Consider the following 26,146-nt stretch of genomic DNA (forward strand, 5'->3'; position numbering starts at 1 on the left):
TGGCAGAGTGTTTAAGATCAGCATAATCCAGATGCTAATTTTGGCAGGGGACTGAAAATTCAGCAAAAAATCTGGAATTCTTCCAACATCATATTTATGTTCAGATGGGAACACTAAATTTTGATTTTCCTCTGCAAACATGATTTTTAAGGGTCTGGAGTCATTACAATCACCTTAATGAAGCACACTTCAGGTATTCTGGAACATTTTTTCATCTCTGATGATAAGAAAATAGTATTTGGTAACCAACAGTATAAAATGTAGATGATTTGCTGGAGAATGAAAACAGGCATTTTCTTAAAGCAAAGAACATTAAATGGTGACTTTGTACTGTACATGGGGTATGTTACCTCACAGGTAGAACTAAGGAAAAATGATTTTTCCAACTATTCATAGGAATGATTAGACAGTGAAGAGTAGCTTGAGGAATAACTTGTACAAAGAGATTGGGTCTTTGGCATTGTTAGTATTGCACTTATTAGGGCATGCAACAGCTTTGCCTCATTACAAGATGTGATGCTGCTTGGAGATTTTGACAGCTAAAACAAATCTGAAATAATCTTGGCTAATTTCACACACTTAGGGTCATCTTTTTTTTTAATGGAATCTCCGGTTGTAGTGTATGTGCACTTATTTGTATGCATCAGCTGGACAATTAACAGTGCAAGTGCTTGTTTTGTGCAAAGAAGGTGTTTGTGAGTGCAAACATTCAATTATAGATTTTGAAGCTCAGAGGCCCGCTAGAACTTCTGGCTTAAAATTCTTACTGTTGACTTCTCCTGATGCTTGAGGGTGTAAAGCAGATCTTGCTTCTTTGCCCTTTAACAATATTTTACTCCCAGTCTATAACTCCACATATTTTCAAAATAAAACGTTGTTTAATTAGGAAGGTTGGTGACTATAGACCTCGCTCATCCAAAACTGTCCATTGACAGTTTTGTCTTGGGTATACTGATGAAGAGAATGCTGAAGGCTGCCACACAATTTAAAATGTTTTCTGTGAAACACAATTTAAAGTCTTCAAAATGTATGTTTTAAATAACAGTCAAAAAAAGAAAAAAAACAACAAATATATCTTCATGTATATTATTATTCATGGTTATGTGATTTTATCCATCAATATGATGAATGACCATTGGTTCTGTATTAAATTCCTTACTTTAATCATGCCTATAAATATATTTAACTCTAACTTGAAAGCTTTGCAACACTTGCTGATCTTGGAAACCATCCTGTCACTCTCATGTCAGTGCGCAGCGTGTTGACCCCAATCCTCAAAGTGCATCTCAGTTTTTTTTTTTCCCAATGTATTAAACTTAAGCCATCCCTAAAATAAACCTTTGCTGGAAAGTCATAAAGTAAACTGCATCTGATTTGCTCCCTCCAGTGACTGATGAGCCGGCTTAGAGATTTCAGGCAGATGATGAGTTCCCTGTTGCACTGCTGTAACCTCTGCGGCTGTCAGGAGCAGACCACGGGCTGCCTGCGATTCCATCTAGAATGATCTGAAAAAGAATTTGTAAAAACTTTGCTTATTTGGGTGCATTCACATTTTGAAGCAAACTGGTGTTTCATAATACCAAAGTAGTAGGTTAAAGTTTGGTTATGATCAATTCCTGTTTTAGATAAATGCCTAACTAGATAACACAGGATTATACACGAACAAACATTTGAGCATGTGAAGAGTGAATGAGGTTTTGCTCTTCCATGTCAATAGAGAGAGATACAGTAAGCACTTCAGGATTCAGATACCTGATTAGGACAATGTTTCTGGGATACAGAATACATGAGGAACATTGCCTTAAGAATTTGGTGTGTTTTTAGCACAATGTATCATATTTAGGTGCTTGGTAAGTTGAGAAAAATCCAACATATCTTTATGTATCTCACTGGCTGTGATAAAGTACCAATGGGTGTTTGTGGTGGGTAATCAATAGCTCTGAATAACCTGAAAAAGGAGATGCAGATGACTAATGTCAGACACATTGATCACTGTATCCTACTATCTACTTAAAAATTGCTGCTACCATCTGGCTACATCTAAATACTAAAAGTTTTTAATCTCTTACAGGTGAACTGAAAAGCCTTTCATTTGCCAAAACATTAAATCTGATTTTTTCTATTCTCTCTTCAGCAATGTCAGCTCTTTAAGCCAGTCGGGCTGTTGTGCTCTGCTTTAGATGTTGCTGATACTGACTGCAAAGAAAACAAAACCCAGAACTCCCTGTCTGGCAAAACAAATTATTTTCTGCCCTGCTTTTTTAATCACTATCAAGTCTGTGTGTGTTACATTTATGATTTGGAATTTTAACTTTAAAATTGGGTAACAATTTAAATAAAATAATAATTGAGAAGGAATGTCAAAATAAGATACCATTTTTTCAGGAGTTTCTGTGGTACTTCTGAACAGTAGTTTCTTTTAAGAACTTTTAAGATCTTTTATTTAAAACAAGCTCTCTCTCAGATTGTTCTTTTTAATCTCGGTAATCAGGTAGTCAGAGAGTCCTGAAGAGGCCAACATGGGCGTTACACATATAGGGACAGATATATAGTAAAGTTCCCATTGTTCTCTGTAAGGAGGCAAAGCTGCATTTGTATGATGTGATGCTGCCTGGCTCTCTACACCAGCAGTCTCAGCAACACTGGGAATTCTTGGTGCTTCCACACTGGACACGCTGTGTCTCCACCCACAGTACTTTTCCCTTAGATTTATGGATATGTGTGGATCAGCTGCTCGGGATGCCTTAGAATTCATTCTAGTAATGCACCAAAGGAAACTCCAAGCCAGAAAAGAGAGGACATTTAAATCATGATCCTTATTCAGAATGAAGTTAGGAGCAGATTTAAGGGAGAGTTGATGGTGAGGTGTAATGTAAGACATAGTGCTTAATGCGTTTGCCTCGTCACAACTATCATCCTTGTCATTCTGCTATACCTTTCCCAGCCTCTCTGTTCTCCCTCAAGGATACAAATCCTCATGAATGAATTTCTGCAAGAACAGAGGAAAGGGAATGTGATAGAAATCATAGCAGTTATCCTGTGTATAGCCCCGTGCTTTGCTACTCCTGATATTTTATGCTGACTTCTGACACAAAGCCTATATGGCTCTCACAGAGTAACAGTTCTTTATAAATAAGGAGGAGATTACGGCACTGCAAGGACCTTATATGATGAGCATCATGGAAACAGCATCCATTTCTAAATGTAAACAAGATGCATTATTTTGGAGAAAGAACAGAATCTCTTTAATAGCTATGAAGGAACCATGCTAAAAATCTCTTAGGAGTGTCAGAAGCAAAAGATAACATTTTCAAACACATCTTAGTGACTTAGGAGCCTAAGTACCAAATTCAGATCCCTACTAGCAATGGCAAGCGTGGCTGCTGTGCTTTTTTTTTTTTTAAACTGTTATGAAAAATTGGCCTAGCATAATCTGAGGAACTATGTTAGTTAAGATTCACAAGAAGAAAATTGTTTATTAAGAAAGGGAGCCCTGTCATTGTTTCCTTGAGACAAAATGGGTAGAATGGAATGAAGTAAAATGCAGGAATATGCTCTAACTGTATCTCTTATAATGAAATAGTCATTGAGAACTTTTCCTTTTAGTTTTTGTAGTTTATAGTAGTATGCAGCATATAAACTACTATACATTAATAATAGTTTAAAGGAGAGGAAACCTCCTGAACCCAGTGGAAGAGTGGATCAGTAAATATAAGAACGCCTATTTATATACCTCCTGTAATGAAAATACAGAGGCTTTTGAACAGCATCTATTAAATGTTCTTAAATATGCAGGATCAGATCTCTTTCATCCAAGTGTGTGTGTGTCTGCTGGTATTTAAGATTGACCTCACTCTGTCCAAACCCATGAGATTTCTCTGAATATTTTGGGCATGGGAGTTTCATGAACAGGCACACTGTGAGATGTGAATGTCTATATGCAAAGAGGCACATGGACGCCAATGAATAATATGCAAAATTAGACCTGCAAGGGTCTGAGAATGACAGAAGAATCAAGCAGGATCAAGCAGGAAATGCTAGAGATCATCCAAAAAGCACTTGAAGAGGAATGTTAGAACTGAGTAATAGATCATATAGTTAGAATGATAGTAACTATTTGGACATAAATGAAAGAAAAAAGCTTAGACTAACGGGCCAGGAAAAAATAGCACGACATGCGTATCTCCGAATCTGTTTGCTGGCTTCCATCTGAATACCTGTATCAGAAGTCTCACAAATCAAAATAAATATTTAACTTGTAAATACATGCTCCTATACTGCTCTGTCATTCCCTTTCACCTCATTTTCTCTCCGAAAGAACAAAGAGTTCTTATCATCAGTAATTTTGGAAGGGAGTCAAGCACCATCCAGAGTTTTGAAGTTACTAGAAACTCTCTGTAAAGTCAATAGAAACTATTTAGGAATTATGGAGTGAATGTTTGACTATCTGGGAGTAATTCTGGGAGTTTTCACAGCTAACAATTTTCCCATTTGTTAAAAAATAAAAGTATTTGTAAGAAAATGTTGTATAAAAGCATCATGCTTTGTTTAGAGAATGGAATGCTACTGAAATGGAGCTAAGCAACTGATCATGGGAACAAGCACTGTAAACTGTAATATTTTTGCCAAAAGGAGAAAAAAAGGCTTGCTTGTTTTCTTAAGTAAACAGTCACTCATAGCTGTTACTTGCACATGGTTTGATTCTTGTTGAACAGCTGCTGAAGCGTTCAGAATATAAAGACAGTTTGCTGCTCTGCTGAAGAGGGAAATTTATGCAGCAAGCATCAAGTGCTGCCTTAGTTTCTCTGTGAGGAAGGAAAATGTAATTGGCAGCTCCTTCTCACTAAGTTATTGTACAAGTGGGTGAATTCACCCTGAAGCTTGTCATGCCTTCTGCTAAGAAAATAGAAGAATTTTTAACTTTAATTGTCAGGATATCTGGCTTTCTGCAAATCAGACTGTAGCTTTGATGTAGGCTGTACTAACAACTTACAGAGCAGGATTAAGTTAGGACCGTGTCCCCTTTAGTTGCTTTCTTTACTTTGAGAAAAGTCTCTTAAAGTTACCTTGAAGTAAGCTACCAAAAATGTGGCATGTAAATTTTGCCTCATAAATTTCCTAGTGAAGTAGTTGTCACAGCTAAACAGCAATCAAGACTAATCACTGAATAATAAATATGGTCTTTTTGTAAGCACATTATGCAGGAAGGCATTAATAACTACCTGAGCTGATGTGAGTGGGCTCAACTTTCTTTTATTCAGGTAGTAATTGCTATCTCAGCAACTCCAGTCATTTCTGCTGAATTGTACCGAAGAAGCCTTTAGGTTTAGCTTGGTAATAGTAAAATTTCTTAACTCTCATTCAGTCTTTTTTCAAGAGCATTACAGTGCTATAGAGTTGATACTTGACCTAACAGAACTTTGCACTGTTAGCAATGGTCAACTAAAATGCTAAAAGGAATTATCTTCATCTACATTGAACAGATAATCTATGACAGAATCTTTGATTAAAGTTATAATAAGCATGAAAAAAGTTAAAATTTTCACTGCTTAAAAGAAAAAAATAAAATAGCCACACCATTTCCAAGAGGATTCCTGCTTACCAGATCCACTGCTACTTGCTTGAGTTGTATTTTCATCATCTTCATCATCACTATCACAGTTTAATGGATGAAAAGTTATTTCTGATTCTGTGTCTATCTGATTAGCTTCTGATTCTTGCTCACTGCAGGTTCGCAGTGCCACAAGGCGGTGATGTATTGCTGCATACAGGTATCCAGCATCTTTTGAGCTTGCCTGCACAAAGTAAAATGAATAGAGTCAAAATTAATCAAAATTAAACAAAACAATTTTGCAGTTGATCAGAGAAAACCTGGCTCTAAAGTTTTAAAAAGAAATGAAAGAGCTCCAAATATTTTGCACTTTTTAATCAGTGATGCATTATGATATTCACTATATCCATTATATTACATTATATTACATTATATTTACTAGATTAGATTAGATTCACATTTAACATTTAGTTTCAGAAAATAAATTTGAATTAAAAAATATCAGGTTTCTTTAAGTGGTTTGAGTTTTACAATATACTAACATGTAATTCTAACATTTAAATAACATTTCTCCTGGAGAATGGCTCAGCTTGTACTAAGAGATATTTCAGATAATTTCTGAATATGGTTCTAGAAGTAATAAAGCACTGAAATGCTAATGTATGTATTTGCATTTCTGCTTAGAGAGTAAGTAAGAATTAAAACTTATGATGCCATGACCTCTGCTGTGACTGCTGATTGCAAATTGGGTTTCTTCAAGAAGGGTACTGAGAACACAATGGGGCAACATTTTGCCTAACATAAAACCCTAGGACAGCCATGTCCTGAGTAATTTGTTCAGTACTGGTAATAACATCTCAAGGATGTAATAGAATTAAAGAAGGACTGGAGAAGAGCACCTTAAATGATCAAGAGGAAGGAGCAGCTCCTTATGAAGAGACTCTAAAAAGGTTGAGACTCTTCAGTCTGAAAAGAAGGCCGAGAAATGTGCAACTAATGTTTACAAATTCATAAAAATGGTGGATAAACTGAACACGGAATAGTTGTTCATCAAACCACACAATATAAGGACACTTTGTGAAAGCTCTAGGCGGTCAGTATAAAACATAAAAGCACTTCTGTATACAGTGAATAATGAACATCTGAAGCTTAAGGAATTCAATTAGATCAGCCCTCTGATCCATCTCACAGAAAAATTCCAGTGTCAACAAAATGTCTCAATCATCCACATAACAAAGTTAAATCTGTTGGTCCTCTGGAAGAGTGGGCTCCATTGACTACTAGACCAAGGATGGACCAAGGATGGACCAAGGTCCATGCAGGGGGTTGTCTAGGGCGAGGCAACCAAGCCCATGCCTCAAGACTGCCTCCACCAAAAGAAAAGAAGGGCAGTTGTTGTGGGTAACTTCCTTGGGAGGGGAGCAGAGACCCGCTGGTGAAGCCGCACCTCAGACAGTGTGTTCATTTTGGGGCCCCTCACTACAAGAAGGACATGGAGGTGCTGGAGCACGTTCAGAGAAGGACAACGAAGCTGGTGAAGGGGCTGGAGCACAGAGCTTAGGAGGAGCATCTGAGAGTGTTGGGGTTATTTAGCCTGGAGGAGACTCAGGGGAGACCTTACCGCTCTCTGCAACTACCTGAAAGGAGGTTGTAGTGGAGTGGGGGTCAATCTCTTCTCCAGAATAACTACAAGAGGAAATGGCCTCAATTTGCACCAAGGGGGGTTCAGTTTCGGTATTATGAAACATTTATTCACAGAAAGAGTGGTGAAGCATTGGAACAGGCTGTCCAGGGAAGTGGCCACTGTCCCTGACAGTGTTCAAGAAACATGTAGATGAGACACTTAAGGACATGTTTAGGTTTAGCAGACATGGCATTGAAGGTCTTACGGTTGGACTTGTTCTTGAAGGTCTTTTCCAACCATAATGATTCTACAATTCTAGACCTGCCAAACGTACATGCCATGGCTGTGGTGATGCCTGCTGGTTGACCATGTTGCGTTCCATGCACACGGGTCCCAGTGTTTGTAGGGCTGGGTACCATCTGCAGCAACAGATCCCAGAAGCTCTGGTGATGATTACAGAAGTAGCTTCCTGTAGCCTTCCTGCACCACACTCATATAGCTGCCATATATCTTGGTTTCCCACTATATGTGCTTTTTTACTTTCCAGAAGTGCCAGGACAGAATTTGAGGAATATTTGTATCTCTGTATGACAAAGCAATTTCTAATGCTCAGTTGCAGACCAGCTGCATAGCCCAGGCATGATGCCTTTTTGGAAGTGACAGATTTATAGTGCTTACATGGTGCATGTGAAAGAAGTCCAACGTTTCCCCTAAGTGGTAATTTACCAATCTTGCCCAGTAGGTTGAGACCTTCCTAGACAGGACTTGGTGAGGAAACTCCAGACACCCTTAAACTCATGTTGATGTTCTCACTTCCCAACCTAGGAACTCAGTCCTGTATGTGCTATTCATTTGAGAATAAGTCCACCACCTTTACATTCTCAGCCAATAGGCCTTTGGATAAAACGGGGATTCCCAGAAGCTTTGTCTTATACAAATTCATGTCACTCTGAAGTGAAATACAGGGGTCTTAGTTTGGATGGGTTATTGTAAGCATTTTGTCCAGAACTACAGCAGAAAGCTGCTGCTTTACACAGAAGTAACTTAAAGTATGTAACTTACTCTTTAGAAATTCTTCATGCATTGTTTCTGTAAGAGGCAAAATCCAGAGCACTAACTGCTGCATATGGCCCTGGAATGATTTGCATTCTAACTTGTGGTATGTGAACCACGCTGGAAACGCCTGTCCTAAGGCTGTATCAGGTGTTCACACCTTCTTCCGAAATACCAGGGGATATCACTGCTAAGTCTTTTCATAATAAAAGCCATGTAAATGTTTTAAACCCTAAGCAGAGCCTATTAGAAAATAAAAGACAATTTACTAGAACCAAAATCTCAGCAAGTCTCCAGAATTCAAGGAAATGCGGAGATTTGAGACAGAGAGTTATCTCTTGCTTACCTGTATTAGAAATACTTGAATAGAGTGATCTTCTTGGTCTGTTGCAGTGAAGCACAGACTCTTCCTATTTGCTCTTTTTATCACCATTTGATCCCAGAGTCTGGTGTTGAGAATCAGTCTCAAATTGCCTTGATTTCGCATAACTGAAATAAGAAAGTTCATGTAATAGATAATTGTAACCACCTTCAGTTGTATTCCAGTAGTTTTCTGCAATACTTGTATACAACTAATACTTTCATTAATTATTCTTTTCAAGTTGGCCTAAAAGCTGACATTTTTAAATGATTTGTTTAATATCACAATATTTTAGTTTCTTTCAATAGATTTGGCATATTAAATGAAAAATGCACCATAGCTGTACAGTGCAAACCAAAAAATGGGTGTGCATTAAAAACAACATTCCAGAAGTGACTTGCAAGTCAGTGGTACTGGAATAGCAGAATCAACAAAAAGCAAACTGTCAGACTGGTGACTGAGGTACTTTGCAGCAGAAACACTCAGAGCCTAAACACATTAACAAGTGCACAGACTGAGTTAAAAATGCTCATCCAAGGGGGCACCCCAGTTTGCCAGGCAGGTCAAGTTACCAAAGAACATTAAAAAGACTTTCAGCAACCTGATTAAAATAAAAATCTAAGATTATTTGTGATTAATTAAATCTGGCCAGCAACAATGCAAGTTATATAGTGTTTTACATATGTGTTATTTAGTTATTTCATTCTTACTTAGCCTTGATTGCAACATTCCATGTTTATCGCTAGAAGTGTCATTAAGCCTCAGAGATCCTCTGCCTCTTTCAATCCAGGTTAAAGAAAACTTGTTAAATACAAAGAGCTTGCAGTTGATCTAAAAGAGAAATCCATGATGAATAATGTCAATTTTATTGTTTTAAAACTTTATTTATATTTTAAGCTTTTGATAAGCTTTAGATACATATCTGTACATGTATACACACACACACATCTGTAGATACAACAAAATTACACACAACGGTCAGTTACTCAAAATGAAATGACTCCAGATCTGTGCTAAACTTTCTGTTAATTAAGTAATGGAAAATATCCAGCATGAATCTTTTTTTCTTCATTAATTCTTCATTTGAAATATCCACTGACAAAGGTTTACTTATTGCAAGGTGAACTATTACCTTATTCATTAAAAGCTTTATGCAGCACAACATACCAGTACTATCAGAGAGTAAATCTTCCATATTCTGACAAGATAGAAGATTTAAACAATGCAGAAATTAGCTAATATTCAATTTTAATTTTTCTTAATCATACATGATGGCTATTTACTAAAAAAAAAAAGCATCAAAATGAAAAATAGCAAGACATATCCTGCTGGGCCAGAAAGATAATTTGTGTTTTAGATGAATTATAAAACCAATTACTTGGATAGTACTTTTTTTTTTTTTTCTCAGAAATGTTTTGTTTTGAAAAACCTTAAATCACTTACAGTTTTGAAGTTTTAGTTAGTAATGACAGGTTTAGGAAGCTACTGTAAGAATACTTACAAAGAAAAAAACACAGAATGAGGTTTTGAAGCATAATCACTTACTGATAGGGACTAGAGGATGCACAGATATAAGATGAAAAAAGAAATATCAGCCTACAAAAAGTAGTTAGCAGAGACATATTTAAAAAAGCAAAAATTAACATATTAACCAAAGTGATGTTTAAGTCACTGTTATCTCTAATATACCTAGATGTTCTTTTGAACAACAAGAATACTGCTTACCATAAAGGCTTTATGAAATACACACCTGTAATACCTTGTGTTCTGCTTCTTCTCCAGTTATAATTTCAACTTTATCTAACAGAATTTTCTCCACTGGCTTGGAAATACAAGCAGCTGCTGATTCAGTTAGTGTCGCATTTTTTATGAAAGCTGTTTCTGAAAAATATTAAAAAGAAAAGTTATCTCCCCCCTTATTCGTAGAGGGAATATTTTTCAGACAACAAAAATAGCCCATTTCATAGCGTGGGACTTCCATACTCCTTGTGGTGCTTGATATCAGTTAGTGCTTTTAACAGCTTTGGGGACAAAACTGGTAAATAGAGGAGGAAAAGTAAAAGGCTCAAATATTGCACAATGTCATACCTGTTTAGACCCGCTCTGAACTGAACGGGGCTTTCTGCAGATGCAGAGGTTTGCCCCAAGGAACAACTTATATCAACAAGCCCTACATAGTTAGAAGATGAGTTTCCAAATGAAAATGGTCTGTTATATTGCTCTGCAGATTCATAAATACTGAAAGTCATATGCGCCAATAATCAGAACAGCAGTACAGGTATAATAAAGACTTGACAGAAAGGAACATGCATTACAAGTTGTAGGTTTGCATAATTTAGTCTTCCATGAGTTTTTGTTTTTTGATTTGTAAGAATTTTCATAAAAAGTAAGAGGCTCCAATGCATCTGTGGAAGAGAGAGCTGCAAAATTTCAGGATAGCACTCAACATAGCAGTATATTTAGGATTCCCCTACAGTCTAGGTTACACCAGAAATTAAAGCTTGCACCAAAGTCACAAACTACGCTGAAATCTTTACAGAAGTTTCAGTCCTGCAGATTTGTACCCCATTAGGCTATCAGTGCTGCAATAGTATTTATATGAATGGTCACAATATACCAACAGCAGGCAGCTTAAAATTGTAGCTCAACAACACAGTCCAAAATGTCACAAATACACAGTCACAAAATTCCCTGTGTATTTTCCAAAAGCATGCACATTTGTAAAACTCTTATCTTTTCCTGAATAGCCATCATTCTTTAGGAAGTTAGTCACAGCTGCTTTTGAACATGAATTTCTGGCACATACTGCAGTGGGGGTATTGTAACTTGACAGCCTGAGACAACTTGGGAATTGAGGAGTGTTACTGAGCACCACTCACCTGACATCCTCTTAGAACACAGTGAAATACTAGAGCTAACTAAGCTTACTTGTTAAACATGCTTACTTGTTTGTGGATGAGCACGAAAAGATTCTGTGTACATGGATGTTACTTCTTTGCATGAATCAGCTCCTTTATACTTCTCAGGATGTTTTTCAGGACTCTAGAAAAATATGGGGAAATAAGAATTCCTATTCAAATAAAATGTTTTTGTTACTTCAATATCAAGCAGAAAGTCAGATCATTTAATTTATACTATGTGAAGATTAGGAATTGTGATATATTAAGAGTGAAAATGACAAATTGTACAATTTCAGTCTCTAATGGAGGCAATTTTATTGCTATCAAATCAGTACTTAATTCTTTTGCCAAGAATGGCTTCTTTGTAAGGATTCTGGAGTATGATTTAAACCCAAAAAAGGACTTATACGTTTAAGTATCAGCTAATTATCAATATAAGCACTTATGCCCCAAAAGAATAGTTTAAAAATTCCGAGGTGCATTGAACCTAGCCATGGAGGAATTAAAAAGCCTTTTAGTTTTTGCAATGGAAGTTTTCTAGGCACTTCTAGTAAGTGCTTCCAACTACTGACAATGCTCAGTGGCCACGCTCCTAGCTTACACCTAATTCCTGGACATAAGTCATAACCCGGGGCTACATTTCACAAGCTTTTGCACTGGCAAAAAACATATTGTTTTCCTTCTACTTCTATGAGAAACTGATTTTCAATACATTTTAAGTGGTACAGTGCTCAGTTTGGGAAGTAATTCTTTTGTCTTAAGATTCCTTCAGGACTTGATCCATGAAGCTGTTTCTCCGAACACACAATGTAACTTATGGTGGACAATATCTAAGATGGAGGTCCCAATTTCCTCCTCAGCCTGGAGAATTCACACTCATTTTTCCCATCGCTTAACAGCTATAGTGGAAACTAGGAGAGTGATGGGAACTGCATTCTTTTCTCTCCTGTTGTGGCTGTTCCGCTTTGCATGGAAAGGCATGCCTACTCCTCTAACATCAGATATTTAGGTATTTCCTACATATCATGCCAGACATTTCCTATATAGCAGACATCGAAATTATATCTACTCACATCGTAAAAAGAACACAAGAAGATAGGAAGAATCAGTATCTGAGAAATTTTGTATTCATAAATAGATTAATCTTGATAACAGTTGCCAGCATTTACATCTCTTACCAAAACTCTCTCCATCATGTTTTCTCCAAACACAAAATCAGAATTGCTGTTGTTTACTATGCTTTTGTCTTCATCTTGCTGACTTCTATGGGAACAAAATAAGAAAAGCATGTGATGTAGAACTTTGTAAAGAATATATAACTAAGTTCAGGCATTTACTTTACCCCACCGTACATTAAAGATGAACAAGCAAAAACCTAGGAACCAGACAAAGTCTTTAAGAGAATCTGAGACTATTTTCTACCTAACCATTCACAAAAGAATGAAGGATGCTGCACTGTGTTACAAGAAGATTCCCAAGAATGTTCCTTAAAAGCAAAGGACTGCCAAAATGTAAATGAATTATAGCAATGGCTATCCATCAGGCCCTGAAGAAGACTGGGATTGAATCCCTTGCAGTTAACACATTATCTACCACCTTTCTGAGTGTGAGGGGAACAAGGGCCACATAACAAGTTTGTTATCAATAGCCTCAGCAGTTTGAAATGTCATTCTTTGATCACTAACTGATCTCATGCTCACAACTTCCAGGTAAAAATCTCTAATCAAGCACCAACAAGCAACAACACACACACATGAGCCAGCTGACACTAAACTGGTTAGTCACAGTAGCATTCCTATGCAGCCAGGCTATAGGGAGAGTTAATGACTTCTGCATACTTTTTTCCACTTTTGCATCAGTCTGAGCTTTTTCACTCATATATAACAGCATCAGAGTGTAGGGAAAGTTCTGGCTCCCTGTCCAGACAAGTCAGCTTTCTCATGCAGAAATGCTAAAAGCCATGGTGGTCAACCCATGTCTGCACAAAGATATGACCCCATCACACTGTATTAGTTTTTTACTCCAGAAATGTTGACATGTAGACAGAAGTAGGGCACTGTAACCACCACACAGTACTGTATGGCTCCCTTCATGCCACCTGTGTCCAACACACAGTTTGGTAATTCCTGTGTTTCTCTACAGCCAAAGTATTTTTGCGGTGGTGCAGCTATTTAATCAAGAGAGATTGATGAGACAGAAACATGACAACCATTCAAACCCAAGCAGTATTTTTTGCTGGCAAGGCTGCATGAGATGACAAACTGAAGTAGTTTCTTGCTTGGGTTTGCTACTGAAAGCCAAGCTGTCCCACAGAGATTATCACTGGTGCCATATCCTTATGGCATATGGGACTCATGACAGCACCCACAAATCCTGGCACCACACACAAATACCAGGAAGCACAGTGTGGAATAAACAGCACGAACTTAGCAGCAGGTTAGACATGTAGAGAGAATGGGCAGGCCTCAGGCCAAGTGACAAAGTAAGTGGTGTAGGAAGACATTAAAAACCTTACCGTGTTGTTTTAGGGCTGGAAAGATTCATGGCAAGAGCTGAACTTGCTTCTGTCTTCAAAATTACTGAATTCTCAGCTGAGGAATAAGAGCTGTTTTCAGATAACTAGGAATATAAGCAGATGAATTAATTAAATCAAACGTATTGTCTGTAATAAACAGGTCTGTTTGTTAGAAATCCAAAGTCACTGAAGTGTATTTCTGTGGAATTTGGTGGAGCTTCCCACTGTGTACTAAGCGAGTGCCATAAACAGTATCCTTTAAGTCAACACATCGAAATGTTACTTTCTGAAAAAGCAAAGTCAAAAAAGACCCCCAAACCTGATTTGCTCACAAAACATCAATGTCTGAAAGTTAAGATAGGCTGCAAGGGCAAGATTTTCAAGCACAGTTGGCAGTGGTATAACAGTTCCCTCATTCATTGTTTCTCATTTCATTCATTTCCCAATTCTTTGTTTCTTCTGAAACTCATATAGGAAATTCCTTTGAAGTCCTGCAGCAAAATAATTGCTTTAAAACAGTGTTGTTTTTAATTTGATTGAGCTCCAAACATGCATATTAGTCATTAAAATCACTTTTCTTTTTACCTGAATATGTGCTCCTTTCGTAGTCACTAGAGATGCCATGGCATTTTCAGGACATAAGGGGGCTTGTGGTGGCTGCAAAATCGCAGGTCTAATGACATTCCGCAATTGACTTGGTGACAAGCATCCTAGCAAACAAAAATAAAATATTTAAACAAAGACTTTTTCCTCACATCTAATTCATACTTATGTGCCTTGCCCCTTTAACTAAAAGTTGCAGAGCACGCTTAAATAACAGTTGTTGCCATTGTTTACTTACAACCTGTTCTGAAAAATGCTAATCCCTTCTAAAATTCACAATTTTGCATTGAAACCAACCCATAGTATCCCAATAAAATAGACAGGTAATACAAATACATACATATACATATACATATACTTACATATATATACATTAGATTTACATAAACACACGTGTGTGTGCGTGCATATGTGTATATGCATATGTGTGTGCGCATGTATAACAAACTAGCAAGGCTTTGTGATAGATCTGGTGGCTGATATTTCAAATTCAATCCTGAACCTGCAGATGCCAAGAGGACTCCTCATTGCCTTCTCTGGAAGCAGAGTTTTAACCTCTTTCAGGCATGTATCACAAATGTAGAAGTTGACTTTTCAAACTTATCATCGCTATACTCAGAAATTAATATAACCATAAACAGTCAGAGCAGAGGCTCAGAACAGAGCTTACAGGATACTTATGTCCTCAGATAAATAACTTATGAACCTCCTAAAGCATTCACTGAGCATGGAGGAGGATTCTCTGTTTTTATCTGTTCTTTATCTGCTAAGAAGGTCTTTGTGGAAGAAGAGTCAATAAAATGTTACAATGACAAGTTACCTTCTTTTGTACTTTTGATGTCAGTGTTTCTTCGAAGAAGAGCTGAGGTCATGAATATGTTATTCTTCTTTACTAAAGAATGAGGAATATAAACTTTAACCATAAGTAGTAATAAATTACCTGTCTATTTGTCTATAACCGGTTGCCATTTTGGTAGTATTTCAGCAATATCCCACAATCCATCCAAAGAACATCTCTAAGATCTTGTCCTAACTTTACAGTTGGAAAGACTTAGGCATGAAAAGCACCGCAGCTGTTTTAGCTATGTCAGAAAAATTATTTTTTGGATATTAACAGATGCTTTAATCTCAAAAAATCCCACTTGAGTCACTGGTGCTGCTAGTTTGCGAAAGTCATGAGAATGGAAACGTTATCTGGTCCAGTCTCATGTTATTTTTTTAGGATCAGTAAATTAAGCTACCCTGACCTAACATATGATTGTCTATGTAAATATTTATTGTTGTTGTTTTCTTCTTTAATTACCTGTCTGGGAGGGGGGAAAGGTAGGCAGGATGGTAAAGGAAGACGATCTTCCTCTTTTCTGAGAGAGTGTTGTATCTGAAAGGATAAATAGAATGAAATTATCCTTTTTCATAGCAAAAAAATAGTAATTTTTTACATTAGCCAATTTGATGTCATGCCTTCCTTGGGAGCATGACTCCCAAAAATCAGCTTATTTCCTGCAACCTACCAGCTTTCCGAGGAAGACTTTCAGGTTATGCCTCTAGTGCTGAATCAGAGGCGTCTCAGGCCACGTAGCACAGTCTGCCTTATCCACACTGCTTCCTGCTAGTCAACGCTACAGCAGTTCTGTCTTGAAAATGGTCACTGGAGAGGTTCAAAACTGAGCCAGGGAATGAGCTGACAGCTCAGCACTGTGGATAATCCAGAGGCTTAGCATCCAAGCTTGCTCCTGAACTGTGCTTTATTTTTTGGTATAGGCATGCTCCCCATCCTGCACCTATGGTTTTTATACATGACCTCAGTGTAATATTCAGAGCAAGCTAAACTTAGACTGTCTTAAATCCTTTTAGCTTAGGTGTGCCACAGGACTGGATAAATCAAAACACAGTATACATATATTAAGGCCTAAACTATGAAATAACTTTTTGGTCCCATCATCACATTAAATAAATACTATAACCCCCTGATCATTCCTACTGTCTTCAATGACTTGTGCATATTTTCCCCAAATATCATGGAAGGAATACACTGCCTTTAAAGGGATTTCCAGGTCAGCTGGTAGATGGATGGAAGTGGAAGCCTTTCTAAAAACTGCTTTACATTTCCATAGATTCCCCAAGAAGCAATGTTCTCTTTCACAAACAGGAAAATCTCATTCCTTCCCACCCCCCCATCCTCCCCTGTCTGAGGTCCAGCAATCCATAAGGAATATATGCAGGTACATTTCTAAACGGATCCAAAAATACCATCTCTTCTTTACCAGATGAGATTACAGAACTGCAATAAGCAGAAAGGCAAGTGGAGCTGAACAGCAGACCTGTTTTGGACTGTGAGTCAGACTTCTGAAAAGTAAAAGATGATGATCTCGCCCGTTTTCTGGAGCAACTGATAAGATCTAAAAAAAAGTAAATATTGTTCTGTAGAAACAGTAGGTAGCAGATTTCAGTACAATGGTATGACACAGATTTAAAACTTGAAGACGATAAATTATAGGCACAATTAATAATAGTTTTAAGGCAGAATCTAAAAGGGAAAGAGTCAAGACTGGTACAAAGCCCAGGTGAGTCTTGTTTCTTTCTGCCAGTGTCAGAGGATCTCGAACCAGCACTTGGAATGAGTTCAGCACCCACAGGCTCAGAATGCATTAAGAATGAGAAGTTATAGTGCGATGGGGCCTACGTGAATAGAAAAGGGCAGATAAGAACCAATACAGTTAATGAATATTCTCGCCTATTTTCCAGAAGTTCTGGAGTTCGGCTCTCTGACAAATTTCAGAGATAAAATGGGAGAAAGATTGTGAAGGAAAGACAGAGCAATACCAGGAAATACTAGGAGGCCTTACAATCCAGGCAGTGAGCGGCTGTTAACAGGGATTTGTACTGGCTCATACAAGGTGAGGGTGTAAACACTGTTCACACAGGCAATGGTCAAATCTATGAATAACCCAGTGTGTTATTACACTATTTCAATGAAGTGATTATTACCATTTTCAGCTTTGCAAACTGGGTCTTCTGCAGGTCGCTGAAAAAAAAACAGAAGGGTGGAAGTGTCAAGAAGTGTCCACCATTTTCTAGAGCAGGATACAAAGTTTGTCAATCCAACACATATACATATATATAAAGCAGTCTTGTCTCTACCTTTGCTTGTTCTATTTTGAGCTCAGTTATGACAAGTCTTAACACAGGCAGAAGTCTTCCACTGCCACTAGAATCACTGTCCATAAATCTTCACTTTCTACCATTTTCTATCAATTATACAAAACAAAAGCTTAAGTTTTTACCTTCAAAGGATGGTCCTTCTTCTCAAAGACAAATGTTGGCTGGGCAAGCACCGATCTCTCTGGAAAAGAGAAAAGATAATTTTTAATGAGAGTTCTGTAGTTCCACTTTTCAGCCATAGTTCACAACGCGCTCTGCAAACAAAATCAAGACTTTACCCCCTTGCTATAGTTTAAAGAAGTTAAGGAGCTGCAATAGTGTATAGCATTCTCTATAAATAATAATAAAAGGTTAGGGCCCATATTCCTAGTGTGAGTTTTGCCTAACTAGAGGCCTGAGGATTGTCTCGTATTTCTTTTTTTTTTTTTCATCTAGTGCTTTTAGCCTTTACAAATAACGCATTCAATTTTATGGTTTTTACAAGAATTTTATAAGAATATCAGATATGCTTTAGGGGACTAAATAATAGTAAGAAGAACATTTTTATTTTCAGACCTCATTAAGCAGTACACTAGCAAATTACACTTTCTCTTCCCCTCATCTCGGATATGAAACCACCTCTTACACTCTAAGAAGCTAGCAAGAATGCAGCCTTTAATTTTGATGCATGCAAATTTAGATCCTTGTTCCCATTACAGGTTCCAGAGTACTGGAACTGCATCCAAAGTGACTCAGTTTCAACTACCAGTGTGTACAGGTTTTGCAAAGGCTCTTGCCTGTGTTGTGCCAGACTTCATTCTTTAGCAAGCAACTTTTCTCTCTTCCACATTCCTATCCTTTTTGTTTGTTTGTTAGTCATATAGCAATACTTATTTTTTAAATGATGGAACAGAGTTGATCCTCAGATCCTCCATCCTCTTTCACACACATATCAGCTGTACCTGTGCCACCTCACAGGTGTTTGCCTAAGGTCTAATGTGTTTTAAAACCTTGTCACAGAGGAGACTCCACAACCTTCCTAGTCAATGTACCATTTACACTCCCCAGACAAGAAAAACATTTCATGTCAGAACACACCAGAAATAGGAAACTATGTCAATCCTGATGCCCCTCTCTGCATATAAGCATATTCTCAGGGGACTAGGAAATAATGTGTTCCTGTCTTTTTTGAATCACTCTACATATTCAGAGACTTAAAGTCTCACCATATCTTTTTTTCTCCCTGAAACTAAAGAATTATTTCTCTCTTTCCTCACAGACATATCTTCCAAATATCAGAGTGCCCTTGTCCTCTCTGGAACCCCTCCAGAAAGTTCCATGTCACATATGAACTATGTCAACTAAGGTGGAACACGAGATCCAACTAAAGCCTTTCCAGGGCCAGGTAAAGTGGAAGGATTGTTACTTGCCTTATACATGATAATTACTGCCTATTCCCCCTCTCTTATGCTCCTTTCTGCTCTAACAGCATGGCATTGCTGACTCAATGCATGCAAGACCATTTCTGCAAAATCTATAGTGATAGACTAGATCAGAAATAACAGTGCCTAACCCACCTCCTTACCCTAGTAAGAACATAAAATAATTGACATGATTTGCTCCTCACAAATTCATGCTGGCTGTTACTTAAAACCTTGTTATCTCCTACCTGCTTGCATCAGAGTGAAAAATTTAGATGTATTATAATAATTTATCAATATTTATCAATAATTATAATCTGAATGTGTTCTATGTGCTTGTAAAAGAGAACCAGAAAATAAATATCTTTCAAGCAAGAAATCTAATCTAATTCGATCTAGATTAGTTTAGATTAGACAATCTATCTAATATATCTACATGTAAGCATCCTGTTATTAGCGTATAGACTCCCGGGATGACACAAACCTGTAGTCATTCAGTCACCAGCTTGAGAAACAAGTAAGATACCGGGGCAAAGGACAGTACCTAGGTCACAGTGAGTATGCAGTGACTCAACTAAAATGTCATTGTACCAGACGGTTTTAAAGATATGTACATCTGTTGTTTGGCTTTTTCCTTACCTTTATGGCATGCTCTTTTTGTCAGATTCATAATACAGATACTAGGAATGACTTGGATGAGACACTGCACACTGTGACTCAGTATGGTCATTGGTGGAAACCTCTGCCTCCTCTTCCTTTCCTAATCCCCACTCTTCATAATTCATGCTTTTCTAGTTTAAAATCAATTTATGGCTCCCTCTAATAAACTTGTGTAGCATGTATAAAACTAGAGCTTTATTATGTTCCTGTGCCATCCTTTAAGAACATGGGACCTCGCAGACAATAGAAACAAGCAGGTTTTGAGCATGAGCTATTGGGCCTGGCTGAGATGTGTACATCAACAGATAATGCCCATATTTCTCTCCAAGGAGGACAAGGAGAGACTAGAGTGACTGCTATATGTGGTCTTTGGCCACGGAAATCTCACACCTGGCATGTGCTCAGTTGCTACATCTCAGAACATGTATCATGTACCTATCCTTTTTTTCCTGTAAATCATATTAGAATATTCATTCTCCTGTTCAACAAGAATGTGTGAAAATACATGGATTTATATCTTGGCTTGCACACTTAACTACAACTAAGCCAACAACTTAAAGGTTCTTGTGGAATCATAGAATCATAGAAAGGTTAAAATTACTGAATAAACGCATTATTCAAAGGCTTACAGATTTTTTTACTTCATGTTTAAATTCCAATTTTATATGGGCATTATGTGTGAAAGGAGTGAGTATAGCAAACTTGGTATACTTCATAGTGAAGATTTGATTGCCAGATCTGATCGTCCTGAAGCATTATTTTGTCCTTAATAAGCACAGCAGGGGGGAAAAGCTCACACTGTTTAACTCAAAAAAAAAAAAAAAGATATTTCCTTGTCAGGGAAAGTTAAAGAAAATGTCCATAATCTGGTTGTCCACAGCCAGCTGGGAGTTCACGGCATGGCATGAGATGGAGCAATTCCTCTTTTATTCACTAGAGGGGAGTGGCACACATAAACAATAGAATTTCACTGAAATATGATTTATTGAATATAATAGGCTTTTTTTTTCTATGAAAAGGAGGGAGAGATTTGCATTCCTATTGAATGAAGAAAAAAAAACGTAAAGCATAAATACTGAAACATTCGCATTTTTCACAGCGTTTCTCAGAAGCCGCAGTATTTTTAAGGGTACATTTGCAACTGTACAGCAGAGAATTAGCAAAGACTGAATGCTTTGAGAAAGGAAATGGCTTTCTAACCCTGCGCTAACTTTTGCTGGGGCTAAAAGGCTGTGGGGACTTTTACAGATTAGGGAAGTTCACTACAATCTAAACAATACAATAATTCCGACAGTAGTTTAAAACCCAGGAGTTACTAAAGCAAAAATCATAATTGGTTGATTTCCAAATGAAACATGTGAGGCATATTTTGATAATGCAGTAAATTTAAAGGTTATGTCCCATTACCTCCTTTTTAGACAAAACAAAAATTTTCTTGCCTTCAGTGTTACTTTGCCAGAAGTTGCTGATGCTGCCACAGTTACCCTTGACATTTTGGGAGATTGTACTGCTTCTACCCAAGGCAGGAAAACCTTTTTCTAATTCCTGAAAAACATTTCCTGCAATTGACCTGTTAAGGTCTTCACTTCTCAAGCAGACCTGTTCACAACAAAGTTTTCAAAATATATTTGTTTAAAGTATCCACGCATCCCACACATTAATTTCTAATTTTATTTTAAACCTCTCTGATATTTAAATACAAAATATCTGCAGCTGATCCCCAGGGAAACAAAACAATGCTGAATTAGCTGCGGCTATAACGCAACTGCACCAGGGAATTAACACAGTCGCGCTGGCTGTAACGCTGGCGAGCGATTGTGCATTTTTCTCGTCGTTTTTCCGCCTGAAGGCTGTTGCTGCCAGGGTGGGTGGCAGCCAGGCTGCTCCTGACGCTGTCGCGGGGAAAAGGGAGCAGCCAAAGGAGGGACGGAATGGGACGAGACGGGAGCAGGGTGGGCTGGGGCCGCCCTTCGTCCTCATTGCCAGAGGGTGCACAGGCAGGTCCGGGCTGCCTAGCGCCCGGCTAGGACCAGGCCGCTCCAGTCCTCAGCAGCTCAGTACTTCTGGATGAAAGAGGTTGCTGGAAAAGTTGCCACAAAACCAAGCCAAGTGGGCTTCCCCTGGCTGCTGGGACTGGAATAATCCACCAGACTAGGCCAAGAGCCCAGAGCGGGACCTGTCTGTCTGCCTGGGAGGCGTCAGCACCGCTTGGCCTCGCTCCTCCTTGCTGTAGAGCCCCCAGAGCAACCAGGCCTCCCCTTTACTGCAGGCAGAGCTCAAAATGAGCCCTTGCCTGCAAGAACCACAAGAAATGCTTCAGAAATATGAAATTTCCCAGTTTCTTACACACTAGAAATTTGCTTGTCCCACATGGCTCTTTCCCATACAGCCATGAGGCATAAGGCAGGCAGGAGGTCTACCCATGCCACGGGGCCCAGGCCTGGCGCCTGCTCTGCTCAGGAGCCGCTGTCCCCACTCCACTGGGCTGCACCTCCCTGCACAGCCCCCTGCGCAGCTCACAGGGAGATTATAGGAGGACTGGGTTATGGATTAATTAGGCAAGCTGGACACCCCTTAATCGATGGGCCTGGATGGGATGCACCCAAGAGTGCTGAGGGAACTGGCAGGAGTCATTGCTCAACTGCTCTCCATCATCTTTGAGAGGTTATGGAGAGTGGGGGAGGTGCCTGAGGACTGGAAGAAACCAAGGTCACTCCAGTCCTCAAAAAAAGGCAAGAGGGAGGAACCAAGAAACTACAGGCCAGTCAGCCCCACCTCCATCTCTGGAAAGGTGATGGAGCAGCTCATCCTAGAGACCATCTCTAGGTATGTCAAGGAAAATAAGGGGATCAGAAGTAGTCAGCATGGATTCACCAAGGGGAAGTCATGTCTAACGAACCTGATAGCCTTCTACGATGAGGTGACCAGCTGGATGGATGATGGGAGAGCCATGGATGTTGTCTACCTTGACTTCAGCAAAGCTTTCGACACAGTCTCCCATAACATCCTCATAGGAAAGCTTAGGAAGTGTGGACTGCATGAGTGGACAGTGAGGTGGATTGAGGACTGGCTGCATGGCAGAGCCCAGAGGGTGGTGATAAATGGGGCCGAGTCTGGTCGGAGGCCTGTGGCCAGTGGTGTCCTGCAGGGGTCAGTACTGGGCCCGGTGCTCTTCAACTTGTTCATCAGTGACTTGGACGAGGGCACAGATCAGCAAGTTTGCAGATGACACCAAACTGGGAGGAATGGCCGACACTCCAGAGGGCTATGCTGCCATTCAGAGAAACCTAGACAGGATGGAAAGTTGGGCGGAGAGGAACCCTATGAGGTTCAACAAGGACAACTGCGGGGTCCTGCACCTGGGGAGGAATAACCCCAGGCACCAGTTCAGATTAGGGGCTGACCTGCTGGAAAGCAGCTCCATAGAGAGGAATTTGGGAGCCCTGGTTAACAACAAGTTAGTGAGCAATGTGCCCTCGTGGCCAAGAAGGCCAGTGGGATCCTGGCTGCATCAGGAGGAGGTTGCCATCAGGTCAAGGGAGGGGATCCTCCCCCTCTCCTCTGGTGAGGCCGCACCTGGAGTATTGGGTGCTGTTTTGGGCTCCCCAGTACAAGAGGGACATTGATCTTCTAGAGAGGGTGCAGCGGAGAGCCACAGAGATGATTAAAGGACTGGAGCATCTACCAAATGAGGAAAGACTAAGTGAGCTGGGCCTGTTCAGTCTGGAGAAGAGAAGGCTGAAAGGATACTTGATTAACATGTTAAAGCACCTGAGGTGTGATTGTAGGTAGGATGGGACCAGGCTCTTCTCGGTGGTGGCCGGTGACAGGACGAGGGGTAATGAGTGTAAGTTGACACATGGGAAGTTTAATCTCCACATAGGGAAGAACTACTGTGAGGGTGACAGAGCCCTGGAACAGGCTGCCCAGAGAGGTTGTGGAGTCTCCTTCTCTGGGGATCTTCAAAACCCGCTTGTACGCTGCCCTGTGCTCTAGGTCACGCAGCTGGAGCAGGGGGGTTGGACTAGATGATCTCTAGAGGTCCCTTCCAACCTTAACCATGCCGTGATTCTGTGATATTAGTTATTATTCCCACGTGCAGCCTGTGCTTCTAAAAGTCCATCTAAAAGAAAATGCAGAAATGCACTTTAGCAAAAAGTAACTGTCTGGGAAGCGCTGGGCAGCATGACCTACAGGGAAATGGGAATCAGGTAAAAAAACACTTTCGCCAGCTTTATGTGCGCTCCACAAAACCAGCCACTTGAAGTGGGTCCTTTTTTGAGACATTGCAGTCTTCACTTCTATTACTGTTGTGTTTGTCTTCCTGAAGCTGTAGGAAGCTTGCAAAATACATCCTGAAAATATACTGAAGTTTATGACACTGTTAGGGTTGTTCCTAATTCTATTAATCTGCCTTGCCCAGAGAACAGGTAAAGGTCACTCATCCTAGAACACAAGTCCAAACCTAATCATCAAAAGTGGCTCTAAGTGCTACATCTGTAGTCATCCCAAAACAGTGGGAATCCTCCCAACCCTTTAAAACCAAGGATAAGACAGAAATTTGCAGATCCCAATACAAATCTTTTATTTCTGACTTTTTAATGACTAATTTTTATGTTTTTCTGACTCAAAATAAATCGGTGGCATCTTCACTATCACTAAACATGCGTGCCTACCAGAAGTTTGAAAGCATTTTAATTTATATTTATAGCAAGCGCTTTCACATTTTTTGGATATAAAGTTAGGACTCCGTAACAAAAATAGAAGGGTTTACATCAGTCAGGATGGCTGACTTCAGAGAACCTGTGAGTGCCCATCATATCTAAAAATCACTCCGATTTTATATATATATTAAGATGCTTAAATAAAGGCAGAGCCTGACAGCTACAATTGCTCTTGCATGTGAATCATTTTCCTTTTTCAGTCTTGGTAACGGATACCATTACACAGAGAAGGCACCGAGATTGACTTTCTCATTCAAATTAGTTCCATTAAAATTAATTCCACTGGCTAATGATTCCCTAGGCAATTACAAAATTGAGTAGCTATTCAAAGATTTAGCTTTCAGCAGTGTCAGATATAGTATGGAGTAGCACCAGGCCTTTTTTAGTAAGTGCTCAGTGTCTGCTGTTGTTCAGGGGGTATCCAAAGCTGTAACAACTTGTCCAGTAAAATAATCTACTATTTTCCAGTAAATTAACCTAAACGTTATGGAAGATGTCTACACCTTACATTATGTTCAGGTTTTCTGCTTTAAAATATATTGTAACTGAAGGCCAGATGAAAAGCTGTATTTCAAAGGTTTCTCCACCCTGCTGGCAAAAGGTTGGTTCGTTCCATTTGCCCATCGAGCCATGGACCAGTCAGATGGACACAGACTTTTGGGTCGGTAGCATTTCTTCCTCTTTCACACAAGGAATCTGTAAATGCCTAATGTCAATCTGCTGGGCTTTTCCTGAGTTCTTACTGTTCCCAGAACCGTGGATGTTACTCGTGTAGCTCTTCAAAACTAAGTACCACTCCTGCAATCAGATCCGCGGGTTGACTCAGCTACGGAATTCAGACCTCCCCACAAAGCCCGAACAAAACAGTAATTTGTAAATTCCATCAGAGATTTAACTCTGATGACAAAAGTTAAGTCAGGAAAAATAATCTCTTTCCTAATTCCTTCAGTGAAAATAATAGCTTCTACGTCTTTCTGTATTCAGTAATGTTTTGGGGAGGGGAGGGAAGACAATCCCACTCGCACCTCTTAGTAAAAAAGTTATTGCAAAACAGAAACTACAGTTTTTACTTTAAGAAGTAAAGAAATGAAAATAAATTTGTTGACCAAAGTTTGATCTTCTCAAATAGTATAAGATTCACGAAAATCCTATGATCTCCAAGTAATGTCAGTAGCAGTATCTGACTGCAAAAACATTTAACTATGTCCAGCTTTTTCTCATGAAACCATAATAAACATTATACGATACAAAAAGCTACTAAATGAAAGGTTAGAATCAGATTATAATCTTAGTCCATCAAGAAATCAGGATATGGCTTAGTATTCGCAAGTTTCTCTGCTCTGATATACTGTTAACATGATTTTCAGTAACTTTGCTATTACTATAATTTTCAAAAGTAAAAGCAGAAACAGGCCTGTGTGGATGTAAAAAAATGCTTGCACCACTGGTTCCCAACTGAATTTCCGCTGTAGTCACAGAACTTAGACCAAATAAAGTTAAATTGTAAGAACATGTACTTGCATGGAGACTGCACATGACATTGCTGTTCTCTATCTGTCCGTTTTGGCTGTACTTGAGAACTTCAGATTTCTT

The 26,146-nt window shown here is 39.0% G+C and overlaps 1 protein-coding gene and 1 pseudogene across 1 annotated transcript; both read right to left on the reverse strand.

The window, feature by feature from the left end:
• Positions 1-1,298: 1,298 nt before the first annotated feature.
• RANBP3L (RAN binding protein 3 like) lies at positions 1,299-18,008 on the reverse strand. Its single transcript, XM_088532113.1, has 14 exons — positions 17,892-18,008; positions 17,596-17,632; positions 16,929-17,006; positions 15,911-15,985; positions 15,428-15,499; positions 14,590-14,714; positions 14,005-14,108; positions 12,668-12,752; positions 11,535-11,631; positions 10,340-10,470; positions 9,300-9,420; positions 8,575-8,717; positions 5,603-5,795; positions 1,299-1,505 (listed from the first exon to the last, which is right to left on the reverse strand). The coding sequence occupies exons 1-14, from the start codon at positions 18,006-18,008 to the stop codon at positions 1,462-1,464; spliced, it is 1,422 nt and encodes a 473-aa protein (XP_088388239.1). The 3' UTR covers positions 1,299-1,461.
• A 5,845-nt stretch (positions 18,009-23,853) lies between these two features.
• LOC148593139 (uncharacterized) overlaps positions 23,854-26,146 on the reverse strand; it is a 268,178-nt pseudogene continuing 265,885 nt past the window's right edge.

The sequence above is a fragment of the Tinamus guttatus genome, unplaced genomic scaffold, assembly GCF_059628265.1.
Source record: "Tinamus guttatus ecotype Peru unplaced genomic scaffold, ASM5962826v1 Tinamus_guttatus_pri_ptg000455l, whole genome shotgun sequence".
In the NCBI taxonomy this organism is placed as follows: domain Eukaryota; kingdom Metazoa; phylum Chordata; class Aves; order Tinamiformes; family Tinamidae; genus Tinamus; species Tinamus guttatus.